At 34.9% G+C, this 25,713-nt stretch overlaps 1 protein-coding gene across 7 annotated transcripts in view; it reads left to right on the top strand.

Annotated features, from left to right (window-relative positions):
* STXBP5L (syntaxin binding protein 5L) overlaps positions 1-25,713 on the top strand; it is a 379,816-nt gene that overhangs the window by 194,070 nt on the left and 160,033 nt on the right. For all 7 annotated transcript variants that reach the window (XM_081571857.1, XM_081571856.1, XM_081571861.1 and 4 more), the window contains 2 exons: positions 11,566-11,649; positions 17,063-17,186. In XM_081571857.1, coding sequence (XP_081427983.1) covers positions 11,566-11,649; positions 17,063-17,186 — 208 coding nt within the window. The remainder of the gene's footprint in view (positions 1-11,565; positions 11,650-17,062; positions 17,187-25,713) is intronic.

The following is a 25,713-nucleotide window of genomic DNA, read 5'->3' as shown; positions in this document are numbered from 1 at the left end:
AGTAATGCTCAAAATTCTCCAAGCCAGGCTTCAGCAATCTGTGAACTGTGAATTTCCAGATGTTCAAGCTGGTTTTAGAAAAGGCAGAGGAACCAGAGATCAAATTGCCAACATCCGTTGGATCATCGAAAAAGCAAGAGAGTTCCAGAAAAACATCTACTTCTGCTTTATTGACTATGCCAAAGCCTTTGACTGTATGGATCACAACAAACTCTGGAAAATTCTGAAAGAGATGGGAATTCCAGACCACCTGACCTGCCTCTTGAGAAACCTGTATGCAGGTCAGGATGCAACAGTTAGAACCAGACATGGAACAACAGACTGGTTCCAAATACGGAAAGGAATACATCAAGGCTGTATGTTGTCACCCTGCTTATTTAACTTATATGCAGAGTGCATCATGAGAAATGCTGGGCTCGATGAAGCACAAACTGGAATGAAGATTGCTGGGAGAAATATCCGTAGCTTCAGGTATGCACATGACATCACCCTTATGGCAGAAAGCGAAGAAGAACTAAAGAGCCTCTTGATGAAAGTGAAAGAGGAGAGTGAAAAAGTTGGCTTAAAGCTCAACATTCAGAAAACTAAAATCATGGCATCCGGTCCCATCACTTCATGGCAAATAGATGGGGAAACAGTGAAAACAGTGGCTGACTTCATTTTTGGGGGCTCCAAAATCACTGCTGATGGTGATTGCAGCCATGAAATTAAAAGACGCTTATTCCTTGGAAGATATGTTATGACCAACCTCGACAGCATATTAAAAAGCAGAGACATTACTTTGTCAACAAAGGTCCATCTAGTCAAGGCTATTGTTTTTCATGTAGTCATGTATGGCCATGAGAGTTGGAGTATAAAGAAAGCTGAGCACCGAAGATTTGGTGCTTTTGAACTGTGGTGTTGGAGAAGACTCTTGAGAGTCCCTTATACTATAAGGAGATCCAACCAATCCATCCTAAAGGAGATCACTCCTGGGTGTTCATTGGAAGGACTGATGTTGAAGCTGAAACTCCAATACTTTGGCCACTTGATGTGAAGAGCTGACTCATTGGAAAAGACCCTGATGCTGGGAAAGATTGAGGGCAGCAGGAGAAGGGGATGACAGAGGATGAGATGTTTGGATGGTATCACCGACTCAATGGACATGAGTTTGGGTAATCTCCAGGTGTTGGTGATGGACAGGTAGGCCTGGTGTGCTGCTGTTCATGGGGTTGCAAAGAGTTGAACACGACTGAGTGATGAACTGAACTGTACTGAACTGAAGGTAATATATTAATATTTACATGTTCTGAGAATTAGGATAGACAACTTTGGAGAGGGCATTATTTTGCCTATCAAAACACTGGAGACACTGTGAAAATAAAATGATCAACTCAGAATACTTCATTACTGATATAAGGCATTCCAGAGGCCCTCTAAGGCAGCTGCAAAGGAACTCTTACCTTCTGCAGCTCTAGGATAGACTGTACTAAAAATAGGCTGAGAATCTGTTTATAAGGAGACCAAACATAGGTTGAAAGGTCTTATTTATTAAAGTCAAAGTCCTAATAAGGAAGGAGTGTGATCCTGACATCTGATATAGCTTTCTAGAGCTGCCATAATAAAATTGTAAACTGGGTAGCTTAAAACAATAGAAATTTACTATTTCACAGTTAGGACACCATAAGTCTGAAATCGAGGTCTTAGTTTGGCCATGCTCTCTTTGAAGGCTCTAGGAGAGAATCCTTCCTTGCCTTTTCCAGTTTTCGGTGGCTCCTAATGTTTCTTGATTTGTGGCAGGATAACTCTAGTCTCTTTCTCTGTCTTTACATGGCTTTTTTCTTTGTGTCTCTGTGCCCTCTCCTTTTATAAGGATACAAGTCATTTGATTTTAGGGCCCACCCTAAATCAAGAATGATTTCATCTCAAAATTCTTAACTTATTATATCTGCAAAGACCCTATTTCCAAGTAAGGACAGTTTCTGAGGTCCTTCCAACTTTCATTGGATCTGGTGAATAGAACTGGCAAGTAGCTATATAACTCATAACACTCATATGTCAGAGGCTCATGTGTCATAAGGCTTTGTCCCATAAATATCTAGGACCTTGCCATGTATGTGATGATTTTGAGACTCTAATAGTCTGGGGGATGGAAGGGCATTTCAGTTCAGTTCAGTTACTCAGTCTTGTCCAACTATGTGACCCCATGCAATGCAGCACACGAGACTTCCTGTCCATCACCAACTCCCAGAGTTTGCTCAAACTTACGTCCATCGAGTCAGTGATACCATCCAACCATTTCATCCTCTGTTGTGCTCTTCTCCTCCCATCTTCAATCTTTCCCAGCATCAGGGTCTTTTCAAATGAGTCAGCTCTTCACATCAGTTGGCCAAAGTATTGGAGTTTCAGGTTCAGCATCAGTCCTTCCAAAGAATATTCAGGACTGATCTCCTTTAGAATAGACTGGTTGGACCTCCTTACTGTCCAAGGGACTCTCAAGAGTCTTCTACAACATCACAGTTCAAAAGCATCAATTCTTCGGTGCTCAGCTTTCTTTATAGTCCAACTCTCACAGCCATACTTGACTACTGGAAAAACCATAGTTTTGACTAGATGGACATTTGTTGGCAAAGTAATATCTCTGCTTTTTAAAATGCTGTCTAGGTTGGTCATAGCTTTTCTTCCAAGGAGCAAGTGTCTTTTAATTTCATGGCTGCACTCACCATCTGCAGTGATTTTGGAGCCCCCCCAAATAAAATCTGTCACTGTTTCCATTGTTTCTCCATCTATTTACCATGGAGTGATGGGACCAGATGCCACAATCTTAGTGTTTTGAATGTTGGGTTTTAAGCCAGCTTTTTAACTCTCCTCTTTTACTTTCTTCAAGAGACTCTTTAGTTCTTTGCTTTCTGCCACAAGTGTTGTATCATCTGCGTATCTGAGATTATTGATATTTCTCCCAGCAATCTTAATTCCAGTTTGTGCTTCATCCAGTATGACATTTCGAATGATGTACTCTGCATATAAGTTAAATAAACAGGGTGACAATATACAGCCTTGATGTACTCCTTTCCCAATTTGGAACCAGTCTGTTATTCCATGTCCGGTTCTAACTGTTGCTTCTTGACCTGCATACAGATTTCTCAGGAGGCAGGTAAGGTGGTCTGGTATTTCCATCTCTTGAAGAATTTTCCACAGTTTGTAGTGATCCACACAGTCAAAGGCTTTGGCGTAATCAATAAAGAAGAAGTAGATGTTTTTCTGGAACTCTCTTCATTTTTTGATGATCCAACAGATGTTGGCAATTTGATCTCTGGTTCCTATGCCTTTTCCAAATCCAGCTTGAACATCTGGAAGTTCACAGTTCACATACTGTTGAAGCCTGGCTTGGAGAATTTTGAGCATTACTTTGCTAGCGTGTGAGATGAGTGCTATCATGCTGTAGTTTGAACATGCTTTGGCATCGCACTTCTTTGGGATTTGAATGAAAACTGACCTTTTCCAGTCCTGTGGCCACTTCTAAGTTTTCCAAATATGTGAGCACATATTGAGTGCAGCACTTTCACAGCGTCATCTTGAGGATTTGAAATATCTCAACTGGAGTTCCATCACTTCCACTAGCTTTGTTTGTAGTTATGCTCCCTAAAGCCCACCTGAGTTTTCATTCCACCATGCCTGACTCTAGCTGAATGATCACACCATCGTGGTTATCTTGGTCATGAAGATCTTTTTTGTATAGTTCTTCTGTGTATTCTTGCCAACTTTTCTTAATATCGTCTGCTTCAATTAGGTCCATACCATTTCTGTCCTTTATTGATCCCATCTTCACATGAAATGTTCCCTTGGTATCTCTAATTTTCTTGAAGAGATCTCTAGTATTTACCATTCTATTGTTTTCCTCTATTTCTTTGCATTGATCACTGAGGAAGGCTTTCTTATCTCTCCTTGCTATTCTTTGGAACTCTGCATTCGAATGGGTGTATCTTTCCTTTTCTCCTTTGCTTTTCACTTCTCTTCTTTTCACAGCTATTTGTAAGAGCTCCTCAGACAACCATTGTGCCTTTTTGTATTTCTTTTTCTTGGGGATGGTTTTGATTACTGCCCCCTCTACAATGTCCCGAACCTCCATCCATAGTTCTTCAGGCACTCTGTCTATCAGATCTAATCCCTTGAATCTATTTGTCACTACCTTTGTATAATCATACGGGATTTTTATTTAAGTCATACCTGAATGGTCTAGTGGTTTTCTCTCCTTTCTTAAAATTAATTCTGAATTTGGCAATAAGGACTTTATGATCTGAGCCACAGTCAGCTCCTGGTCTTGTTTTTGCTGACTGTATAGTTTCTCCATCTTTGGCTGCAAAAAATATAGTCAATCTTATTTTGGTATTGACCATTTGGTGATGCCTATGTGTAGAGTCTTCTCTTGTGTTGTTGGAAGAGGGTGTTTGCTATGACCAGTGCGTTCTCTTGGAAAAACTCTATTAGCCTTTGCCTTGCTTCATTCTGTACTCAAAGGCCATATTTGCTTGTTACTACAGGTATTTCTTGTCTTCCTACTTTTGCATTCCAGTCCCCTATAATGAAAAGGACATCTTTTTGGGGTATTAGTTCTAGAAGGTGTTGTAGGTCTTCATAGAACCATTCAGGGTCTTCAGCATTAGTGGTTGGGGAATAGACTTGGATTATCATGATATTGAAAGCTTTGCCTTGGAAACGAACAGAGATGGTTTTGAGATTGCACTGAAGAACTGAATTTCAGACTCTCTTGTTGATTATGATGGCTACTCTGTTCTTCTAAGGGATTCTTGCCCACAGTAGAAGATATAATGGTCGTCTGAGTTAAATTCACCCATTCCGGTCCATTATAGTTTGCTGATTCCTAAAATGTTGACATTCACCTTGCTATCTCCTGTTTGACCACTTCCAATTTACCTTGATTCATGGACCTAACATTCCAGGTTCCTATGCAATAATGCTCTTTACAGCATAGGACTTTACTTCCATCCCCAGTCACACCCACAACTGGGTGTTGTTTTTGCTTTGGCTCCATCTCTTCATTCTTTCTGGAGTTATTTCTCCACTGATCTCTAGTAGCATATGGGGCACCTACTGACCTGGGGAGTTCATCTTTCAGTGTCCTATCTTGTTGCCTTTTCATACTGTTCAAAATATATAAGAAGTATAGTTGAAGTATATAAGAAGTATAATTGAAGTATAGTTGACTTACAATAGTAATTAGTTTCAGCTATACAACATAATGATTTGATACTTTTATAGATTATGCACCATATAAAGTTATTGTGATATTATTGTTTACATTGCTTGTGCTATACCTCTTAATACTCTTCACCTATTTTGCTACCTTCCCCCAGTGCCTTCCCCACTGGCAACCACTAGTTTTGTTCTCTGTATTGTGAGTCTGTTTCTGTTTTGTTATATATTTGTTTTACTTTTTTTAGATTCCACATATATAAGAAAACATATACTATTTATCTTTCTTAATTTGACTTATTTCATTTAGCATACTGCTCTCCAGGTTCACTCATGCTATCACATTTGGCATGATTTCATTCTTTTTTGTGGTTGAGAAATATTCCTCTGAGTGTGTGTGTACCACATCTTTATCCATTCATCTGCTGATGGACTGCTGCTGCTGCTAAGTCGCTTCAGTCGTGTCCGACTCTGTGCGACCCCATAGACGGCAGCCCACCAGGCTCCACCATCCCTGGGATTCTCCAGGCAAGAATACTGGAGCAGGTTGCCATTTCCTTCTCCAGTGCATGAAAGGGAAAAGTGAAAGTGAAGTCGCTCAGTTGTATCCGACTCCTAGTGACCCCATGGACTGTAGCCTACCAGGCTCCTCCATCCATGGGATTTTCCAGGCAAGAGTACTGGAGTGGGATGCCATTGCCTTCTCCGTGCTGATGGACAGGTTGCTTCATATCTTAACCATGGTAAAGGATGCCACAGTGCACATTGTGGGTGTGTATATCTTTTTAAATTAGTGTTTTAATTTTCTTTAGGTAAATATCCAGGATTGGAGTTCCCGGATCATGCAGTAATTCAAGTTTTAATTTTTTGAGGAACCTCCATACTGCTTTCCATAGTGGCTGCATCAATATACGTTCTCCCCACAGTGCACAAGAGTTCCCTTTTCTCCACATCCTTGCAAATGCTTGTTAATTATTTGTGGTCTTTTTGATCACAGCCTTTCTGACAGGTGTGAGGTGATATCATTGTGGTTGGTAATTAGTAATGTTGAGCTTCTTTTCATGTGCCTGTTGGATGTCTGTGTGTATTCTTTGGAAAAATACCATTTTTTAAATCAGATAGTTTGTTTTTTGATACTGAATTGTATGAGTTCTTATATATTTTGGATGTTCGTCTCATCATTTGCAAATATTTTCTCCCATTTCATAGTTTTTTTTTTTTTTCATTATATTGATGCTTTCCTTCTCTGAGCAAAAGATTTTTTAGTTTGATGTAGTGCCATTTGCTTATTTTTGCTTTTTTGTCCGTGTCTGAGGAGACAGATCCAAAAAGTATTACTGAGACTGATTTCAAAGAGCATATTGCCTGTGTTTTCTTCTATGAGATTTTCTATTTCAGGTTTAAGTGTTTTGTCCATACAGAGTTTATTTTTTTATAAGTTATGAGAAAATGGTCTAGTTTCATTCTTCTATGTAATTTATGTAAAGAAACTGCCTTTTTCCCATTTTATATTCTTGCCTCCTTTGTCGTTGGTTTATATCTAGGCTTTCTCTTCTGTTTCATATATGTACTTGTCTGTTTCTGAGCAGCATCATACTGTTTTGATTACTTTAGCTTTGTAGTAATTTTTTAAATCAGGGCATGTAATACCTCCAGCTTTGTTCTTTCTCAAGATGGCTTTGATTATTCAGGATCTTTTGTGGTTCCATTCAAATTTTAGGGTTATTTGTTCTAGTTCTGTGAAAAATGCTGTGGGTATTTTGATAGAAACTGCATTGAATCTGTAGATTGCTTTGGGTAGTATAGACTTTTTAACACTATAAATTCTTCTGGTCCATGAGCATAGAATATCTTTGTACTTATTTATGTTGTCTTCAATTTATTTCATCAGTGTCATATAGTTTTCAGAGTGTAGGTCTTTCACCTCCTTGGTTAAGTATATTCCTAAGTATTTTATACTTTTTGATGCAGCTTTAAATGGGATTGTGTTCTCGCTTTCTCTTTCTGATAGTCATTTTTAATGTATAGAAATGTTGATTTATGTATATTAATTTTTCTGCATCCTTACTGAATTCTTATTAGCTCTAACAGTTTTGAGTGGAGTCGTTAGAGGTTTTTTATATGAAGCATCATGTCATCTGCAAATAGTGACAGTTTTACTTCTTCCCTTCTAACTTGGATGCCTTTTATTTATTTTTCTTGTCTGATTCCTGTGGTTAGGACTTCCAATATTATATTAAATAAGAACGAACATTCTTTTCCTGTTCTTGATCTTAGAGAAAAAGCATTTACCATTTACTTTTCACCATTTACTATAATGTTTACCTGTGGTTTTGTCACATATGGTCTTTATTATGTTGAGATATATTCCCTCTATACCCACTTTGATAAGAATATTTATCATGAGTGATTGTTGAATTTTGTCAAATGCCTTTTCTGCACCTTTTGTAATGACCATGTGATTTTATCCTTCCGTTAGTTAATGTGATGTATCACAGGGATTGATTTTCAGATACTGAACCAAATTTGCATTCTTGGGTGAAATCTCATTTGATCTTGGCATAAGATTCTTTTTATATGCTGTTGAATTTTGTTTGCTAATATTTTGTTGAGGATCTTTGCATCTGTATTTTTCAGATTTATTGGCCTGTAATTTTCTTTTTTTGTAATGTCTTTGGGTTTGATATCAGTGTAATACTGGATTCAAAGAATGAGTTTGGAAGTGTTCCTTTCTCTTTAATTTTTTGGAAGAGTTTGAAAGGGATAAGTGCCAAATCATCCTTAAATGTTTGGTAGAATTCCAGTGTGAAGCTATGTGATCCTGGACTTTGTTGGGAGTTTTTTGTTTTGTTTTGTTTTGTTTTAATTTAATTGCAGATTCAGTTTCATTACTGGTAATTTGTCTTTTCATATTTTCTACATTTTCCTGGGATATTTTACATTTCTTGTAGTTTGTGCATTTCTTCTAGAATGTCCAATTTGTCATATTAATGTTTGTAGTATTCTTCAGTTATTGACTTTCTGTGATATCGTTCAAAACTTCTTGTTCATTTTTTATTGTATTTATTTGGGCCCTCTTTTTTCCTTGATAAATATGGCTAAAAGTTCATCAATTTTGTTCATCTTTAAAAAGTTAACCTCTTAGTTTCATTGACTTTTCCCCCATTTTTGTGTCTCTGTTTCATATATTTCTCTCCTTGGGCTCTCCTGTTTTCTTTATTATTTCCTTCCTTCTAAATGTTGGGCTTTGTTTTATTTTTGTAATTCTTTTAGATTTGTAGTTAGGCTTTTTGGATACTTTTGTTTGTTTCTTGAGGTAGGCTTGTAATGCTGTAAACTTCTCAACTGTATTTATTGCATCCCATAGATTTTGAGAAGTTGTGTTTCTATTTTCATTCATCTCATCTTTAAATTTCCTCTCTGACTTGTTCATTGACCCATTGATTTTCTAGCAACCCATTGTTTGGTCTTCATGTGTTCGTGTCTTTTCCACCTTTCATCCTATAATTGATGTCAGAAAAGATACTTGATGTGATTCTACTCTTCTTAGATTTATTAAGATTAGTTTTGTGGCCTACCGTGTGATATATCCTGGTGAATATTCCATGTGCTCTTGAAAAGATGCATATTCTGTAGTTTCTGGATGGAATGCTTAGTAAATATCTATTGAGTTCAACTGTCAAAGTATCATTGAAGGCCAGTGTTTTCTTATTTATTTTCTGTCTGGGTGATTATTCATTGTTGTAAGTTGGGTATTAAAATCCCTACTAGTACTTGTTATGGCAATTTCTGCTTTTATTTTGTCTGTTATTATTTGGCTTATATATTTAGTTGCTCCTATGTTAGGTACATGTATATATTTATTAATATTATTTCCTCTTTTTGGGTTGAGCCCCTTAAAATTATGTGATGCCCTTCTTTTCCTTTTGTTACAGTCTTTGTTTTAAAGTCTATTTTGCTGATATGAGTTGTATTACCCCTACTTTCTTTTCATTCTGTTTGAATGGAACATCTTTTTCCATCCTTTCACTTTCAGTCTATGTGTGTCTTTAGCTCTGAATTGAGTCTCTTGTAGACAGCATATAGATGAGTATTTATTTATTTATTTTATCTGTTTAGCTACCCTGTGTCTTTTTGTTGGGGCATTGAGTTTATTTCCACTTAAAGTGATTATTGGTAGGTATGTGCATTTTGCAATTTTGTTACATGTTTTCTGGTTGTTTTTGTTGTTGTTCAGCCCATAAGTCATGTCCAACTCTTTATGACTCCATGAATTTCAGTATGCCAGGCTCCCCTGTCCTTCACTATCTCCAAGAGTTTGCTCAGATTCATGTACATTGAGTTGGTGATGCTGTCTAACCATCTCATCCTCTGCTGTCCCCTTATCCTTTTGCTTTCCATCTTTCCCAACATCAGGGTCTTTTCCATTGAGTTGGCTCTTTGCCTCAGGTGGCACAATATTGGAGCTTCAGCTTCAGCCTCAGTCCTTCCAATGAATGTTCAGGGTTGACTTCCTTTTGGATTGACTGGTTTGATCTCCTTGCAGTCCAAGGGACACTTAAGGGTCTTCTCCAGCACCACATTTCACAAGCCTCAACGGTGCTCAGTCTTATTTATGGTCCAACTCTCGCATCCATACATGACTACTGGAAAAACCATAGCTTTGACTATGCGGACCTTTGTCAGCAAAGTAATGTCTCTGCTTTTAATATGCTGTCTAGGCTTGTCATCACTTTCCTTCCAAGGAGCAGATATCTTTTAATTTCATGGCTGCAGTTGCCATTCACAGTGATTTTGGAGACCCAGAAAATAAAATCTATTGCTTTTCCCCCTTCTGCTTGCTGTGAAGTGGTGGGAGCAGATGCCATGATCTTAGTTTTTTGAATGTTGAGTTTTAAGCTAGCTTTTTCACTCTCCTCTTTTACCCTCATCAAGTGGCGCCTTAGTTCCTCTTTGTTTTCTGCCATGAGAGTGGTATCACCTGCATATCTGAGGTTGGTGATATTTCTCCTGGCTACCTTGATTCTAGCTTATGTTTCATTCAGGCCAGCATTTTGCATGATGTACTGTGCATGTAATTTAAATAAGCAGAGTGACAATATACAGCCTTGACATACTCCTTTCCTAATTTTGAACCAGTCTTTTGTTCCATGTCTGGTTTTAACTGTTACTTCTTGGCCTCAGGAGGCAGGTAAGGTGGTCTGGTATTCCCATCTCTTGAAGAATCTTCCACAGTTTGTTGTGATCCACACAAAGGCTTTAGCATAGTTAATGAAGCAGAAGTAGATGTTTTTCTGGAATTCTATTGCTTTTTCTATGATCCAGTGAATGTTGGCAATTTGATCTCTGCTTCCTCTGCCTTTTCTAAATCCTGCTTGTACATCTGGAAGTTCTTGGTTCATGTACTGTTGAAGTCTAGCTTGAAGAATTTTGAGCATTACTTTGCTAGAATTTGAAATGAGTGAAATTGTGCAGTTGTTTGAACATTCAGTGTCATATTATAGTAAAAATCATCAGCATAGCAAGTAATATTTAGCTGAGTGACTGAGGCTTGAGTATGATCATCTAATCATTTTCTGTTCTCAAATGCTTTTCTTTTGAAATGAAGTATGTATATTTTGTTAATTATCTTATTTATTGATTTACAAGTCAATATCAACTATGTTTAATGACATGAATCTCTAGAATATCTTTGTAAACTATTGAGAGTTCATCAATCACCAGTTTGAAACACTGACTTAAATCAGAGATAAAATTGGATTTGATAGAAAATAATTTGAAGCCAAATTTGTGGCCACATTTTTCAAGTGCATAGGCCTGAATGGCATATACACTGTTTATTCAGTTTATCACCTTTATTTCATGTTCATTTTCTCTTCCATTTTTCTTTTGTTCCAGTTTTCCCATTTATTTTTATGTTGTGTCATACATATTTACGCTTCCCTGGTGGCTCAGATTGTAAAGAATCTGCCTGCAATCCAGGAAACAGGAGTTCGATCCCTGGGTTGGGAGGATCCCCTGGAGGAGTGTGTGGCAACCCACTCCAGTATTCTTGCCTGGAGAATCCCCATGGACAGAGCCTGGCAGGCTACAGTCCATGGGGTTGCAGAGTCGGACACAACTGACTGGCTAAGCACAGCACATACATACTTACAAGTTTTTTCATTTCATTGGTATATATTTATATTGAATAGAGTTCTTTTGCCAATATTTTTCAATGTTGAAAATAGTCAGGTTTGGAAAGATTGGTGTTTTAAATGAAGTTATATTATGCAGTATGATTTTACTTTATTGTATTAACATTAATCTTTATTTGGAACAAGCTAAAATTAATGTTAGAATTACAAAAATGATTGTTCTATTGTTTTCCAGTTGCTAATAGGTTATGAAAATGGTACTGTAGTTTTCTGGGACTTGAAATCTAAGAGAGCAGAACTGAGAGTTTACTATGATGAGGTAAGTGATTTTTACTGAAATATTTGAAAAGAGTATCATGATTTTATGCCTGTTGTCTACTTTTACTCCTTGTATATTACCAATATTTTTATTTTTGGAAAACTGCCTCATTCTGATCCAGTGCCTCACACTGCCTATTGGTTTTTGCATCACTTTCACCTCGGAGTTGTTCTCCTGAGTGGAAATTTTGCCTTGATGGACTATTTTTAAGCATTTTTGGACATCTTACATGTGTTGGTTTCTATTACTTATCTTTTTCTTTTCTTTAGGCGTCATGATAATTTCTTACCTCTTTGTCCTTAAGGTCTCTAAAGGTACTGTTCATATCTTTAGAAAATTTCTTTTCTGTGGCAGAGTTTACGTAGTCAGTTTGAAAGGCTTTATCTTCTAATACTTGCCTTCTTAAAATAGAGATTTTAAAAATAATAATACTTGTTACTAAGAATCAGATCTTAAAGTATGTTTTATCATACAGACTTGAGACTTTAGATTTTCATGCAGAGAAATCAGTGAACTCATATCAAGGAATAGTCTCTTAATTGATCTTCAGGTGTTCACAGATTGATTCTAGGCCATTAAGTATTGTCTTCTTAAGAGGCTAATGAGAGGCTAATGAGAGCTGTGGTACATACACACAATGGAATATTACGCAGCCATTAAAAAAAACATTTGAATCGGTTCTATTGAGATGGATGAAACTGGAGCCCATTATGCAGAGTGAAGTAAGCCAGAAAGAAAAACACCAATACAGTATACTAATGCATATATGTGGAATTTGAAAGATGGTAATGATAACCCTATATGCGAGACAGAATAAGAGACACAGATGCATAGAACAGTCTTATGGACTCTGAGGGAGAAGGTGAGGGTGGGACGTTCTGGGAGAATAGCATTCAAACATGTATATTATCATATGTGAAACAGAACACCATTCCATGTTTGATGCATGAGACAAATGCTCAGGGCTGGGGCAATGGGATGACCCAGAGGGATGGGATGGGGAGGGAGGTGGGAGGGGGGTTCAGGATGGGGAACACATGTAAACCCATGGCTGATTCATGTCAATGTATGGCAAAAACTATTACAATATTGTAAAGTAATTAGCCCAACTAAAATAAATAAATTTATTAAAAAAAAAAAAAAAGAGGCTAATGAGAAAAGAGTGAGGCTAAGGGCAAAAGGTGAGAAAGGGGATTTATGTCTTGTAGCTGTGGAAATAAAGGTGATCATCTAGGCTCTCTGTTAAATTTTAAAAACTGGTACAGTGGTGAGAGATAGGAAGAAAATACAGGTCATAAATCATTGTCTAGCATTACCGAGGCTTAAATAGGAAGAGTGCCATAGAATTCAAGACAACACTAAGATAAATAGAAAAAGAATTTTGAAAAGAAAACACATTTTTAAAAGAACAATTCCTTTTTGTGCTCCCTTCCATCCCCTTATAACAGTAAAATTTAAATTTTGATGCTTAAAGATACAAGCCTTTAGTTATTCCATAACTGCTATCCCTATTCATTTCTTAACGGTTCTGGCAAAACACAATTTTATGTTATATACAAGATTATTATCATGGTAACAAAGAATTCAGAAGTAAATGATATAACAGCGGGGTAATTTCATCATGATTGGTGAGCAATATTCTGGCAAGCAATGTCATACCATTATGTGCTCTATGAGCAACTTACAGGGTACCTTTAATCATAAGAAGGTCCTGGAGAGCTAAGCTAGGGTTTTCCTTTTGTTAAATACATGAAAATAAAGATGAGGATGGAGATCATTTATTCTGCGTAACTAGCCTTTAGATAAGAGTGCAAGTGCTCTCTGTGTGTTTAGCCACTTGGGACTAGAGCAGAGTGGCTGAAATGGGAATCCAGATGAGAGGGCTCAGTTAACTAGTTTTCTTGTAGCTTTAAAAAATGTGGAAGGAAAGTTTCTAACCTTAAAAGGTAAATGAAAGCAATTTTGCAATGAAATGTCTATATAAATATTAACATTGTTAATCAGTAGAATAATATACTTTACCTATTTTATATCTAGAATTATATGAATATATAAAATCTATAATGCATAATTATGTCCTGTCATTTTAATAAAGATAGTTATATACTTCATGTTATTACTAAACTTTTCAAAATTTTCTCAGCACTTTTCCTCTCATAGTTTGAAATCATCTGCAATACTTACCTGAAATAGTATCTAATAAGTCACCAAGGATGCCTTCTTAGTCTTTTAAGTTCCTCACTAAGCCTGTGACTTTACATCAGTCCTTCGTTCTTAAATGGTTTCTTCATTTGTTTGTATTGTTCCACCTCATTTTTTCCACCCCTCCTTTCTCCATCATTGGTTCTTTCCCTAACTCTCCTTTAAATTATACTCTTCAGGATTCTACGTCTTCACCCTCTTTTCATTTCTCCTTCAGTTTGCATTTATGTTCATATTCAGCCTCCCATCATTTCAAATATTACCTATATTATGTTGATAAATTAAAATTCATATATCTTTGGTGCAAATATATAATAATATATTAGGTAACTTCAGATGAATATTCCATTGGCACTGCTGCTGCTGCATTAGTATTTAAAGACCTGATTCTCTCTTTGTGTTTTTATTTCAGATTTTCAATTTTGATTTAGTTATTTCAATTTAGAACCCACAGAGTCATAGTTGACCCTTTTATCTTCTTCATGTGGTATAAGCAGTCACTCTTGTAGTCTTCTTGATCCCATTTTTATATTATCTCTCATTTATCTCCTCTCTTTTTTCATTTCCACATTCAGTGTCCTAGTTGAGGATGTTATCTTTTGCCTTGAAGACTATAGTAGGTTTTTAACTAATAACGGTTCCTCAGATGTCTTAGCTTTTCAATATATCTTTCACTAACAAGATTATCATTTTAAGACATAGCTGATCATAATTTCCTACCTCAGAACCTTTAAATGGGTCCAGTTGTCAACAATACAAAGTCTTATTCCTTGACAGGAGATTTAAGGCCTTGGTGCTATCTTTCCTTTGAATTTAATTTATGGCATTCTTTCTATACACTCCTCATACTTCAGACATATTACTATCTCCTAAACATACTATTTAGTCCTGACTTCAAAGCCTTTCCTTCTGCTTATACCTTATCTTGAACTCCCTTCTTTCCTCTTATGCATATCAAACTTCTGTTAATTCGTTAGCAATCGTAAAGCTATTTGTACAGTCTAGCCACTGGATAAATAATTACTGATGAATTCAGTTTTGTATATCCAAGATCATTTTCAGAAATAAGTATACAAATTTTATTTTCACATTAGCTGTAAAGTTTTTGTTTCATCTATATTTTTAAAATAATCTCTCACAGAGAACTCTCTCAGAGTTTGACATGAGGAAAATCTTTTAATTCCTTTAGTAACTGCTGTTTTTCCTTTTTTCAGATTATTACTGAGCTTTTTGGGTTTCCTTTGTCTTTTTTGTTTACAAGAAATTCAGTCACAGCCACTGAATTAACCAAAGTTACTAGTGTTTTATTTTCCATATTGTTTTCCATTTAAAAAATTCTTCTTTAATTAGTTGTATTATATTTGGTTTTTCAGAAAACCCTTAAAATCCTTCTTAAAGAATGGAGTAGGGTATAATCAAATAAATAGAAATTAAATATTTACCCATTAAGTCAAGTTCAAATGCCAGCTCTTCAACCTCTTCAATAATTATGTGACTTCCTATTCTTTTTTTTATTAATAACAGGTTGGTTTTACATGCCTACTCTTCTGTATAATAAGTGTACTTCTTTTATACAACTTACTCTGATTTTATGTTATATCTATTATTTTTATATCTGTCTTCTCCAGTAGACAAATTCAGTGGGATGTAAAGATTAGGGCTGGGGGTGCTTTCTCTGCACCTACCATTTTTAGCAAAGTAGTCAGAGAGAACTTTATTAAATTGACTGAGGTTCATCTAGGTTAACATGTAGAGGAGGCAAGAAGTGGCCTTTCCCTTTAGACACATACAAAAATGAGAAGAAATAAGCAGAGGAGAAGACAAAGAAGTGTTTTTTTCACTCTCATTGCCTCTACTGAACCCTGGTAGTAAAGAAATCTCTGCTCAGTAATGGAGACCAGGGTGAGAGAAAAAATAAGTCTGTTGTGTCATGGTATTGTTTCCAATTAATCAAATCTTATCTTGAGGTCCACTGATATACTGCTTCATTTCTAATATGTCTAATGATTGCTCTAGCCATCATTTATCTATAACTCAAATAATACTTATTGTTTAGAAATATATGTGTGTGTAAATATATGTATAAGTTTGGTATAAATAAATATATTCATAACTTAGTTGTATAAATATAAATAATAACATATATCCATAACTTAATTTTATAAATATAGATTAAAAAACTAAATAGTAAAAGTTCCAAACAATAAGTATTGTTATAGTTTCCTTTCTCGCAGTTGTTTAAGTTCCTTTAAGAAAAGATCATGCTATATACATCTGTTCAACTTTTATGTCTACTAGAGTTTCTTTCATTGTGCAATAAATAGCACATTACCCAAGTTCCCTATATGCTTTACTAATTTTGAAAGAATACCAAGGGTGTAGCAACATTTGATAACATAAATACTTATTCATTTAACAGATATTTGGGTACCTACTTTATGTAAGACATTATGTAATCATGGGGAATAAAACAATTCAGGAAAATGTAACGATTGCTTTTTAATTTAATTTATAACTACAGAATTAATCTGTAAATACAAACAGATGTATACTTCTTCCTGCTTTAAGTCAATTTAAATAGCATATGTTAGAGTTAACATAGTTCATTGATTCCAAATATGGGTTTTGTAGTTAGATGTTGGATTTGAGTGGTATAACCTGAGCAAGTATGTCTCAGTCTTTCTAGCCTATTTTACCATGTGTAATTTGGAAAAACATAATTTCTGTTTGGTAGGATTAAATGAGATAATGTACATAAACTGCTTCCTTGGGGTCTGGCACATAGTAAGCCCTCAAATTGCAACTCTAATGTAAATTACTTTTTAAGTTGGTTACTTTAAGTGAAATTAAAGTAAATTCTGCCTCACCCGAGATTATCTTCTGTTAACCTTGCTTTTACTTCCATGTAATAATTTTCAAAGAAGCATTAAAGGATATGGGGAAGACATAGAATTTACAACAAAAAGTTGTGGGATCTAACAATATGAAATTTACTTAGCTTTTCTTTATCTAAGGAGGTAAGATTTTATAGCCTTTTATATGCCTATAGAGAGTTGAAGCCAAAGGTAGTATGATCTAGGTCAGAAAAATTACATGTTTCTTAAGTGTTACTGCTATAATAATTCTGTGTTAAAATATTTTTCCTTTGGAATATAGAATGATATATCAACTTTCTTCCTCCTCTACTTCTTTTTAATTGTTATTTCATTAGGCTATTCATTCAATTGATTGGCATCATGAGGGCAAACAATTCATGTGCAGCCATTCAGATGGTAGCTTGACTTTATGGAACCTGAAAAGCCCAAGTCGTCCTTTCCAGACCACAGTTCCACATGGTAAGATATATGCTTTCAAAAGAAAGAAACTCTGGAGATGCAGTGCCACTACTTGAACTAGGAAAGTTGGTATCATTATCACTAAAAAGAGGTAATAGAACATAGCTTCTGATTCTAAATACCCCTTTATACCTCCTTCAGATCCCCACCTTATGACCCAAAGTTTCTAACCTTCCCTTCCTCCTGTCTATCAACTTTCCTACATTGTAACTGAATGTATATAGAGACCTCCCAGGCAAAAATCGAATAATTGATGATTGATGTGTCTGAAGCAGAGGAAATGATGCAGGAATTTGACCAATTTAAAGGGGGTAAGGAAGCTAGTGAGAGAATGGCACTTTATGGATCTAACTCTTAGACCTAATTTCTATACTGCTTTAGAGTCTTTTGTCTTCTAAATTCTCCCATTTATTTTCACTTATGCCATTTGAGTACTGTGGTTTTTATTGTAGGTTGTATTTCTTATTACATTCTTCATTGAAAGGAGATATTTAGGATTTATGTTGGATCTACCTAACTGGACAGAATAAAAATGTCCAATATATGAATAACTTTTATTCAGAGGCCATATTATTTTCTATAATATAGGTGATGATCTGAGTTTTCGTGTTTACCTCATACTCTTGGTTGTAAGAATAGAAAAGTCAAAACCTAGAGGTTAATCAAATACATTGTGTTACAGTTTCTGGGTGTTTATTACAGTTTTACATTTAGAAAATAGTGTTGTGTTTGTATAGTGGGTGACCCATAAATCAAAAGATGGAATTATTCCAACTTGGGTTGGTCTGCCATCTTTTTGTACCATCATGTTCTATCTGCAAAAAACTAAATTATTGCAACATTTATCTTAGCAGTTTACTTAAGAGATTACCTTACGTTTAGGCACTTACTTAGAGATGCTTTATTTATTTATATAGAAGTACAATTGATATATTATTTATATTAGTTTCAGGTATACAATATAGTGATTCAATATTTTTATAGATTGTACTCCATTTAAAGTTTATACAAAATAATGGCTATAATTTCCTGCAGTGTGCAATATTCCTTATTGCTTATTTGTCCTATACATAGTAGTTTATATCACTTCATCTCGTACCCTAATTTGCCTCTCCCCCTTCCTTCTCTACTCTGGTTACCACTAGTTTGTTTTCTACATCTGTGAGTCTGTTTCTGTTTTGCTTTGTTTTTGGTTTCACGTATAAATGACAACATAGAGTATTTGTCTTTCTTTGCATTATTTAACTTAGCAGAGTACTCTTCTATTCTGCCTTTCATTTACTTTATAATTAGACATACACAATTAATTACCATGAAGTTCCAAGTATACTTGAGAAGAATATGATTTCCTTTTACACGAAGATCAAACTTGAAATTCTTATTTTTACTTTGTACTATTTAAATCTTCACTGTTTTTATTATTGCATTTTCAATTCGTAGAGAAATACCTATTATTAAAACCTCTATTATTGTGAAATTTTCCTTGTAATTCTATTCATTTTGTGTTTATACTTTAAAAATAAAATAGCTAAATGTGGCTGATAATGTTTATCAGATCTGTGATTTAACTGATATTTGACTAGTAACCAATTTCTGAGAAACTGGTATTAAAATTTAATGGTTATAGAATTATCTGCTCTCTTTAATTCCATCCTTTTTTTGTTTCATGTATTTTAAGATTTTATTATTAGACATCCATCATGTCTCCTGTAGAGAACATATAGTTGGGTCTTGCATTTTTATTCACTCCTACATCATTTAGTTGGAGTGTTTAGTTCACTAATATTAAATATAATTACTTATGGTATTGCATTTTTTGTTCCTTTTATCTCCCCCTTTTGCCTTCTTTTGGATTAGTTGAAAGTTTTTACTATAATTCATTTGAATTTACATATAGGCAACTTATCTTCATCTTCACATATTCTTTTTAATCAGTTGCTCTAGGGATTACAGTATACTTCCTTAACTTTCCATATTAGAGTTAATTGTAACACTTTACATAAAATGTAGAAATTTCACAACCACATATATCTATTTACCTTTACCCATTGTCCTTTATGCAATAGTTATCATATTTATTACATCTAAATACAATGTTGTAATTTTTACTTTGAATACACTGAAGTATTTTTTATTGTTGTAGTTAACTTACAATGTTTTGTTAGTTTCAGGTGTACAACTTAGTGATTCAGTTGTTTTTTCAGATTATATTCCAACATAGGTTATTACTGAATATAATTCCCTGTTCTATACAGTGAATCCTTGTTGTTTACCTATTTTATGTATAGTAGTTTATATCTGTTAATCCAGTACTTATAATTTTCCTGTCCTCCCTCCCCTTTTACATTTGTTTTCAATATCTATGAGTCTGTTTCTATTTTGTATATAGATTCATTTGTATTATTTTTTAGATTCCACATATAAGTGATATCATATAGTGTTTGTCTTTCTCTGACTTACTTCACTAAGTATAATATTCTCTAGGTCCATCCATGTTGCTGCAAATGACAACATTTCATTCTTTTTATTGCTGAGTAATATTCCACTGTTATGTATATGTGTCACACACCACATCCTAAGACAGTCATTTGTTGATGGGCACTTGAGTTGTTTCCATGTCTTGGCTATTGTAAATAATGCTGCTATCAACATTGGTGTGCATATATGTTTTGGCATTAGAATTTTCTTTTTTCTTTCTTTTTGGATATATACCCAGTAGTGGGATTGCTGGATCACATAGGTAGCTCCATTTTTAGTTTTTAAAGGAACCTCCATACTACTATCCATAAAGGCTATACCAGTTTATGTTCCTTCCTGCAGAGTTCTCTTTTCTCCACATCTTCTCTAGCCTTTATTATTTGTAGACATTTCGATAACCATTTGACCACTGTGAGACTTAACTTATTCTGTTTTTGACTTGCATTTGACTAGCATTTCTCTAATAATTAGCAATCTTTTCATATGTCAGTCACCTATGTCTTCTTTGGAAAAATGTCTGTTTAGGTCTTCTGCTCATGTTTAGATTGGGTTGTTGGGTTTTTTTAAATATTGAGTTGTATGAGCTATTTGTATATATTAGGTATTAAACCCTCGACAGTCACATAATTTAAATACTTTATCCTATTCTGAGGGTTGTCTTTTTGTCTTGTTTATGGTTTTCTTTGTTGTGCAAAAGTTTTTAAGTTTTATTGGGTCCCATTTGCTTATTATTGTTTTTATTTTCTTTACTCTAGGAGATGGGTCAAAAAAGATCTTGATGCAGTTATGTCAGTGTTCTGCCTATGTTTTCCTCTAAGAGTTTTATTGTATCTGGTCTTACATTTAGGTCTTTAATCCATTTTGAGTTTATTTTTGTGTATGGTTGTTAGGTACTGTTCTAATTTTGTTCTTTTACATGTAGCTGTCCCGTTTTCCCAGTACCACTTATTGAAGAGGCTGTCTTTTCTCCATTGTATATTTTTGCCTCCTTTGTCATATGTAAGGTGACCATGAGTGCATGGGTTTATCTCTGAGCTTTCTCTCGTGTACATTGATCTATATTTCTGTTTTTTCTGCAAGTACCATACTGTCTTGATTTCTATTGCTTTGGAATATAGTCTGAAGTCATGGCACCTCATCCATCCAGCTCCATCTTTCTTTCTCAGTATTTCTTTGGCTATTCAAAGTTTTTTGTGTTTCCATACAAATTTTTAAATTATTTGTTTCAGTTCTGTGAAAATATGGTGGTAATTTGACAAGGATTACATTGAATCTATACATTGCCTTGATATTATGGTCTTTTTAACAATATTGATTCTTCTAGTCCAAGAACATAGTATTTTCTTTCCATCTGTGTGTTCTTTAATTTCTTTCATCAATGTCTTATAGTTTTTGGCATACTGGTCTTTTGCCTCCCCAGGCAGGTTTATTCCTAGGTTTTTTATTCTGTTTGAATTCATAGTAAATGGTATTATTTCCTTAAATTTTCTTTCTGACAGTCCATTGTTAATGTACAGAAATGCAACAGATTTCTGTATATTGATTTTCATCCTACAACTTTACTGAATTCATTGATGAGCTCTGATAATTTTTTGGTAGTATATTTTGAATTTTCTATATATAGTATCATGCCATCTGCAAACAATGACACTTTTACGTCTTCCTTTCCAATTTGGATTTCGTTTGTTTCTTTTTGTTGTATGATTGTCATGGCTAGAACTTCACAACTATGTTGACAGAGTGAAAATCCCATCCTTTTTTTGTTCTTGATCTTAGAAGAAATGCTTTCAGCTTTTTACCATTGATTATGGTGTTAGTTGGGCCTTCCCTGGTGGCTCACATGGTAAAAATACTGCCTGCAATGTGGGAGACCAGAGTTCGATCCCTGGGTCAGGAAGATCCCCTGGAGAAGGGGATGACTGCCCACTTCAGTATTCTTGCTTGGAGAATTCCCATGGACAGAAGAGTCTGGTGAGCTATAGTCCATGGGATTGCAAAGAGTTGGACATGACAGAGAGGAACACTTTCACTTCATGATATTAGCTATGGGTTTGTCAAATATGGCCTTTATTATGTTGAGGTATGTTTTCTCTGTGTCCTCTTTCTAGAGAGTTGCCATAAATAAATTAATGTTGATTTTTATCAAAAGCGTTCTGCACCTATTAAGATGATCATATGGTTTTTATTCTTCAATATGTTGATATGGTATATCACATTGATTTGTGGATATTGAAAAATTATTATCCTTGGGATGAATTCCATTTTTCATGGTATATGATTCTTTTATGTATTGTTTGATTTGGTTTGTTAGTAGTCTATTGAGGATTTTTGCATTTATGTTCATCAGTGAAATTGCCGTATAATATTCTTATTTGTGTGTGATATCTTGGTCTGGTTTTGGTATCGGGGTGATGGTTGACTCATAGAATGAGTTCAGAAGTGTTCCTTCCTCTGCAGTTTTTGAAATAGTTTGAGAAGGATAGGTTCTAACTCTTCTATAAATGTTTGTTAGGATTCACCCGTGAAGTCAATTTGTTCTGGACTTTTGCTTGTTGAGAGTTTTTAATTAATCATTCAGTTTCATTACTGGTCTGCTCATATTTTCTATTTCTTCCTGGTTTAGTCTTGGGAAAGTGTGCCTTTCTGAGAATTTGTCCATTTCTCTTAGGTTGCCCATTTTATTGGCATATAGTTGTTCATAGTAGTCTCTTATTATTATTATTTGTATGTCTGTAGTGTTGGTTACAATTTATTTTTCTTTTCTGGTTTTATTGATTTGGGTGAGCCCTCTCCTTTTTTTTCTCAATGAGTCTGGCAAAGGATTTATCAATTTTGTTTATATTTTCAAAGAATCAGCTTTTACTTTCACTGATCATTTTTATTTTTTCTTAGACTCAGTTTTGTTTCTGCTGTCATCTTTATGATTTCTTTTGTTCTACTAACTTTTGGTTTTGTTTGTTCTTTTTCCAGTTGCTTTAGGCCTAAGGTTAGGTGTTGCTTATTTGAAATTTTTCTTGTTTCCTGAGGTAAACCTGTATATACTATAGATTTTTCTCTTAGAACTGCTTCTGCTGCATCTCATATATTTTGTATCATTTTTCATTTTCATTTATATCTAGGTATTTTTTTATTTCTTCTTTGATATTTTCAATGATCCACTGTTGTTAAGTAGCATATTATTTAGCCTTCATGTGTTTGCATTTTTTACATTTTTTTTTTCTTGTAGTTGATTGATTTCTAGTCCTCATAGTGTTTTGCTTGGAAAAGATACTTGATATAATTTCAGTTTTCTTACATTTATTGCGGGCTTTTTTTCTTTTTTTGTGGCCTAGCATAATTTATCCTGAAGAATGTTCCATGTGCACTTGAAAAGAATGTGTGTTCTGCTTTTTGATGAAATGCTCTATAAATATCAATTAAGTTCAGTTGCTCTAATGTGTTATTTATTGCCTGTGTTTTATTACTGATTTCTTTTCTGGATGTTCTGTCCATTGATGAAACTGGGGCTTTAAAGTTTCCCACTTTTATTGTGTTACCATCAATTTCTCCTTTTATGGCTGTTAGCATTTGCCTTATATATTGAGGTGCTCCTATGCTGGGTGCATATATATTTACAATTGTTGTATCTTCTTCTTGGATTGATTCCTTTATCATTATGTAGTGTCCTTCTTTCTCTCTTATAACAATCTTTATTTTAAAGTCACTTTATTGTATGTGAGTATTGCTACCTCAGCTTTCTTTTGATTTCCATTTGCATGGAATAGTTTTTTTCTATCCCCTCACTTTCAGTCTGTATGTATCTTTAGATCTGAAATGGGTCTCTTATAAGCAGCATGTTTGTGGGTCTTTTTTTTGTACCATTCAGCCATCCTATATCTTTTGTTGGAAGCTTTCGGTCCAGTTATATTTAAGACAGTTATCAATTTTTATGTTCTTATTGCCATTATTCTGTAAATTGTTTTGGATTTGGATTTGTAGCTTCCCCCCCGCCCCTGCTTTCTTCTTCTCTTGTTCTGTTTTCTTGTGATTTGATGACTATCTTTAGAGTTATGCTTGGATTTTTTTTTTCCTTTTCTGTGTATCTGGGTATCTCTTATTGCTTTTGGATTGTCACTATCAAGAGGTTTTTGTATAGTAATCTATATATAGATGATTGTTTTAAGTTGCTTATCTCTTACTTTCAAATGCATTTCAAAAACCTAGCATGTGTACTCTCCTCCCCCTCATGATTAATATTTTGATACCATATTTTGCATCTAATTGTTTTCTGTATCCCTTAACTGTTTATTGTGGATGTAGATGATTTAATGACTCATCTTTTAACCTCCCTACTGGTTTTGTGTGTGGATGGTTTTGAACATTTACTGTATCTTTGCTTTACTGGTCAGCTTTTTCATTTTATAATTTTCTTGTTTCTAATTGTGGCCTTTTCTTTTTTACCTAAAGAAGTTCCTTTAATATTTGTTGTAAAGCTGGTTTGGTGGTGAAATCCTACAGCTTTTGCTTGTCTGTAAATCATTTTATTTCTCCATCAAATCTAAGTGAGATCCCTCATTGTATTTTTTTCACTTTTTCATCACTTTAAATATATCATGCCACTCCTTTCTGGCCTGCAGATTTTCTCCTGAAAAGATAGTGGATATCCTAATGGGACTTCCATTGTATCTAATTTGTTGCTTTTCCCTTGTTGCTTTTAGTATTCCCTCTATATCTTTAATTTTTGTCATATTACTTACTGTATTACTTTATCAGCAAAGTAAGTAACATAAGTAAAACATTAATCCAAGAAGAACATAAGTAACATGTTAGAGCAGAGACATTAGTTTGCCAACAAAGGTCCGTCTAGTCAAGGCTATGGTTTTTCCAGTAGTCATGTATGGATGTGAGAGTTGGACTATAAAGAAAGCTGAGCACTGAAGAATTGAGGCTTTTGAACTGTGGTGTTGGAGAAGACTCTTGAGAGCCCCTTGGACTGCAAGGAGATCCAACCAGTCCATCCTAAAGGAAATCAGTCCTGAATATTCATTGGAAGGACTGATGTTGAAGCTGAAGCTCCAGTACTTTGGCCAACTGATGCAAAGAACTGACTCATTGGAAAAGAACCTGATGCTGGGAAAGACTGGGGGTAGGAGGAGAAGGAGATGACAGAGGATGAGATGGTTGGATGGCATCACCAACTCAATGGACATGAGTTTGAGCAAGCTCTGGGAGTTGGTGATGGACAGGGAAGCCTGGCATGCTGCAGTCCATGGGGGTCACAAAGAGTCAGACACAACTAGCGACTGAACTGAACTGAACTGAGTTACAGTATCTTAATATGTTCCTCTTTGGATTCATCCTGTATGTGACTGTCTGCATTTCCTGGACTTGGGTAGCGGTTTTCTTTCAGGTTAGAGAAGTTTTCAGCTATGATATCTTCAAATATGTTCTCAGCTCCTTTATATCTATCTTTTCCTTCTGAGACCCATATAATGTAAATATTGATGTGCTTGCTATTGTCCCTGAGATCTTTGGAATTGTGCTCATTTCTTTTCATTATTTTTTCTTTTTTCTGTTCAGCAGCCATGATGTCCACTATTCTGTCTGTCTTTAGCTCACTGATCCATTCCTCTATATCTTTTAGTGTATTATTGATTCCTTTAGTGTATTTTTCATTTTAGTTTTTGTATTCTTCATCTCTGTTTGAGTGTTCTTTATATTTTCTCCTTGTTAATAACTTCTTGCTCTGTGTATTCATTCTGCTCTCAAGTTCTTTGATCATCTTCATGACCATTAATCTGGACTGCTTCTTGGATAGACTGCTTATCTCCACTTCACCTTGATATTCTGGGATTTTATATTGTTCCTTTATCTGGAACATGTTTTGTTGCCATCTCATTTTGTCTAAGTTTCTATTTTTATTTTGTGTATGTGGTAGGTTTATGTATGTGGTAGCTGTGACCAACCTAGACAGCATATTAAAAAGCAGAGATGTTATTTTGCCAACAAAAGTCCCATCTAGTCAAAGCTATGGTTTTTCCAATAGTCATCTATGGATATGAGAGTTGGA

Source organism: Giraffa tippelskirchi, chromosome 2 (genome assembly GCF_054371585.1).
Source record: "Giraffa tippelskirchi isolate mGirTip1 chromosome 2, T2T-mGirTip1v1.2.pri, whole genome shotgun sequence".
In the NCBI taxonomy this organism is placed as follows: Eukaryota; Metazoa; Chordata; class Mammalia; order Artiodactyla; family Giraffidae; genus Giraffa; species Giraffa tippelskirchi.
This window is presented reverse-complemented; position numbering and strand designations above follow the sequence as displayed.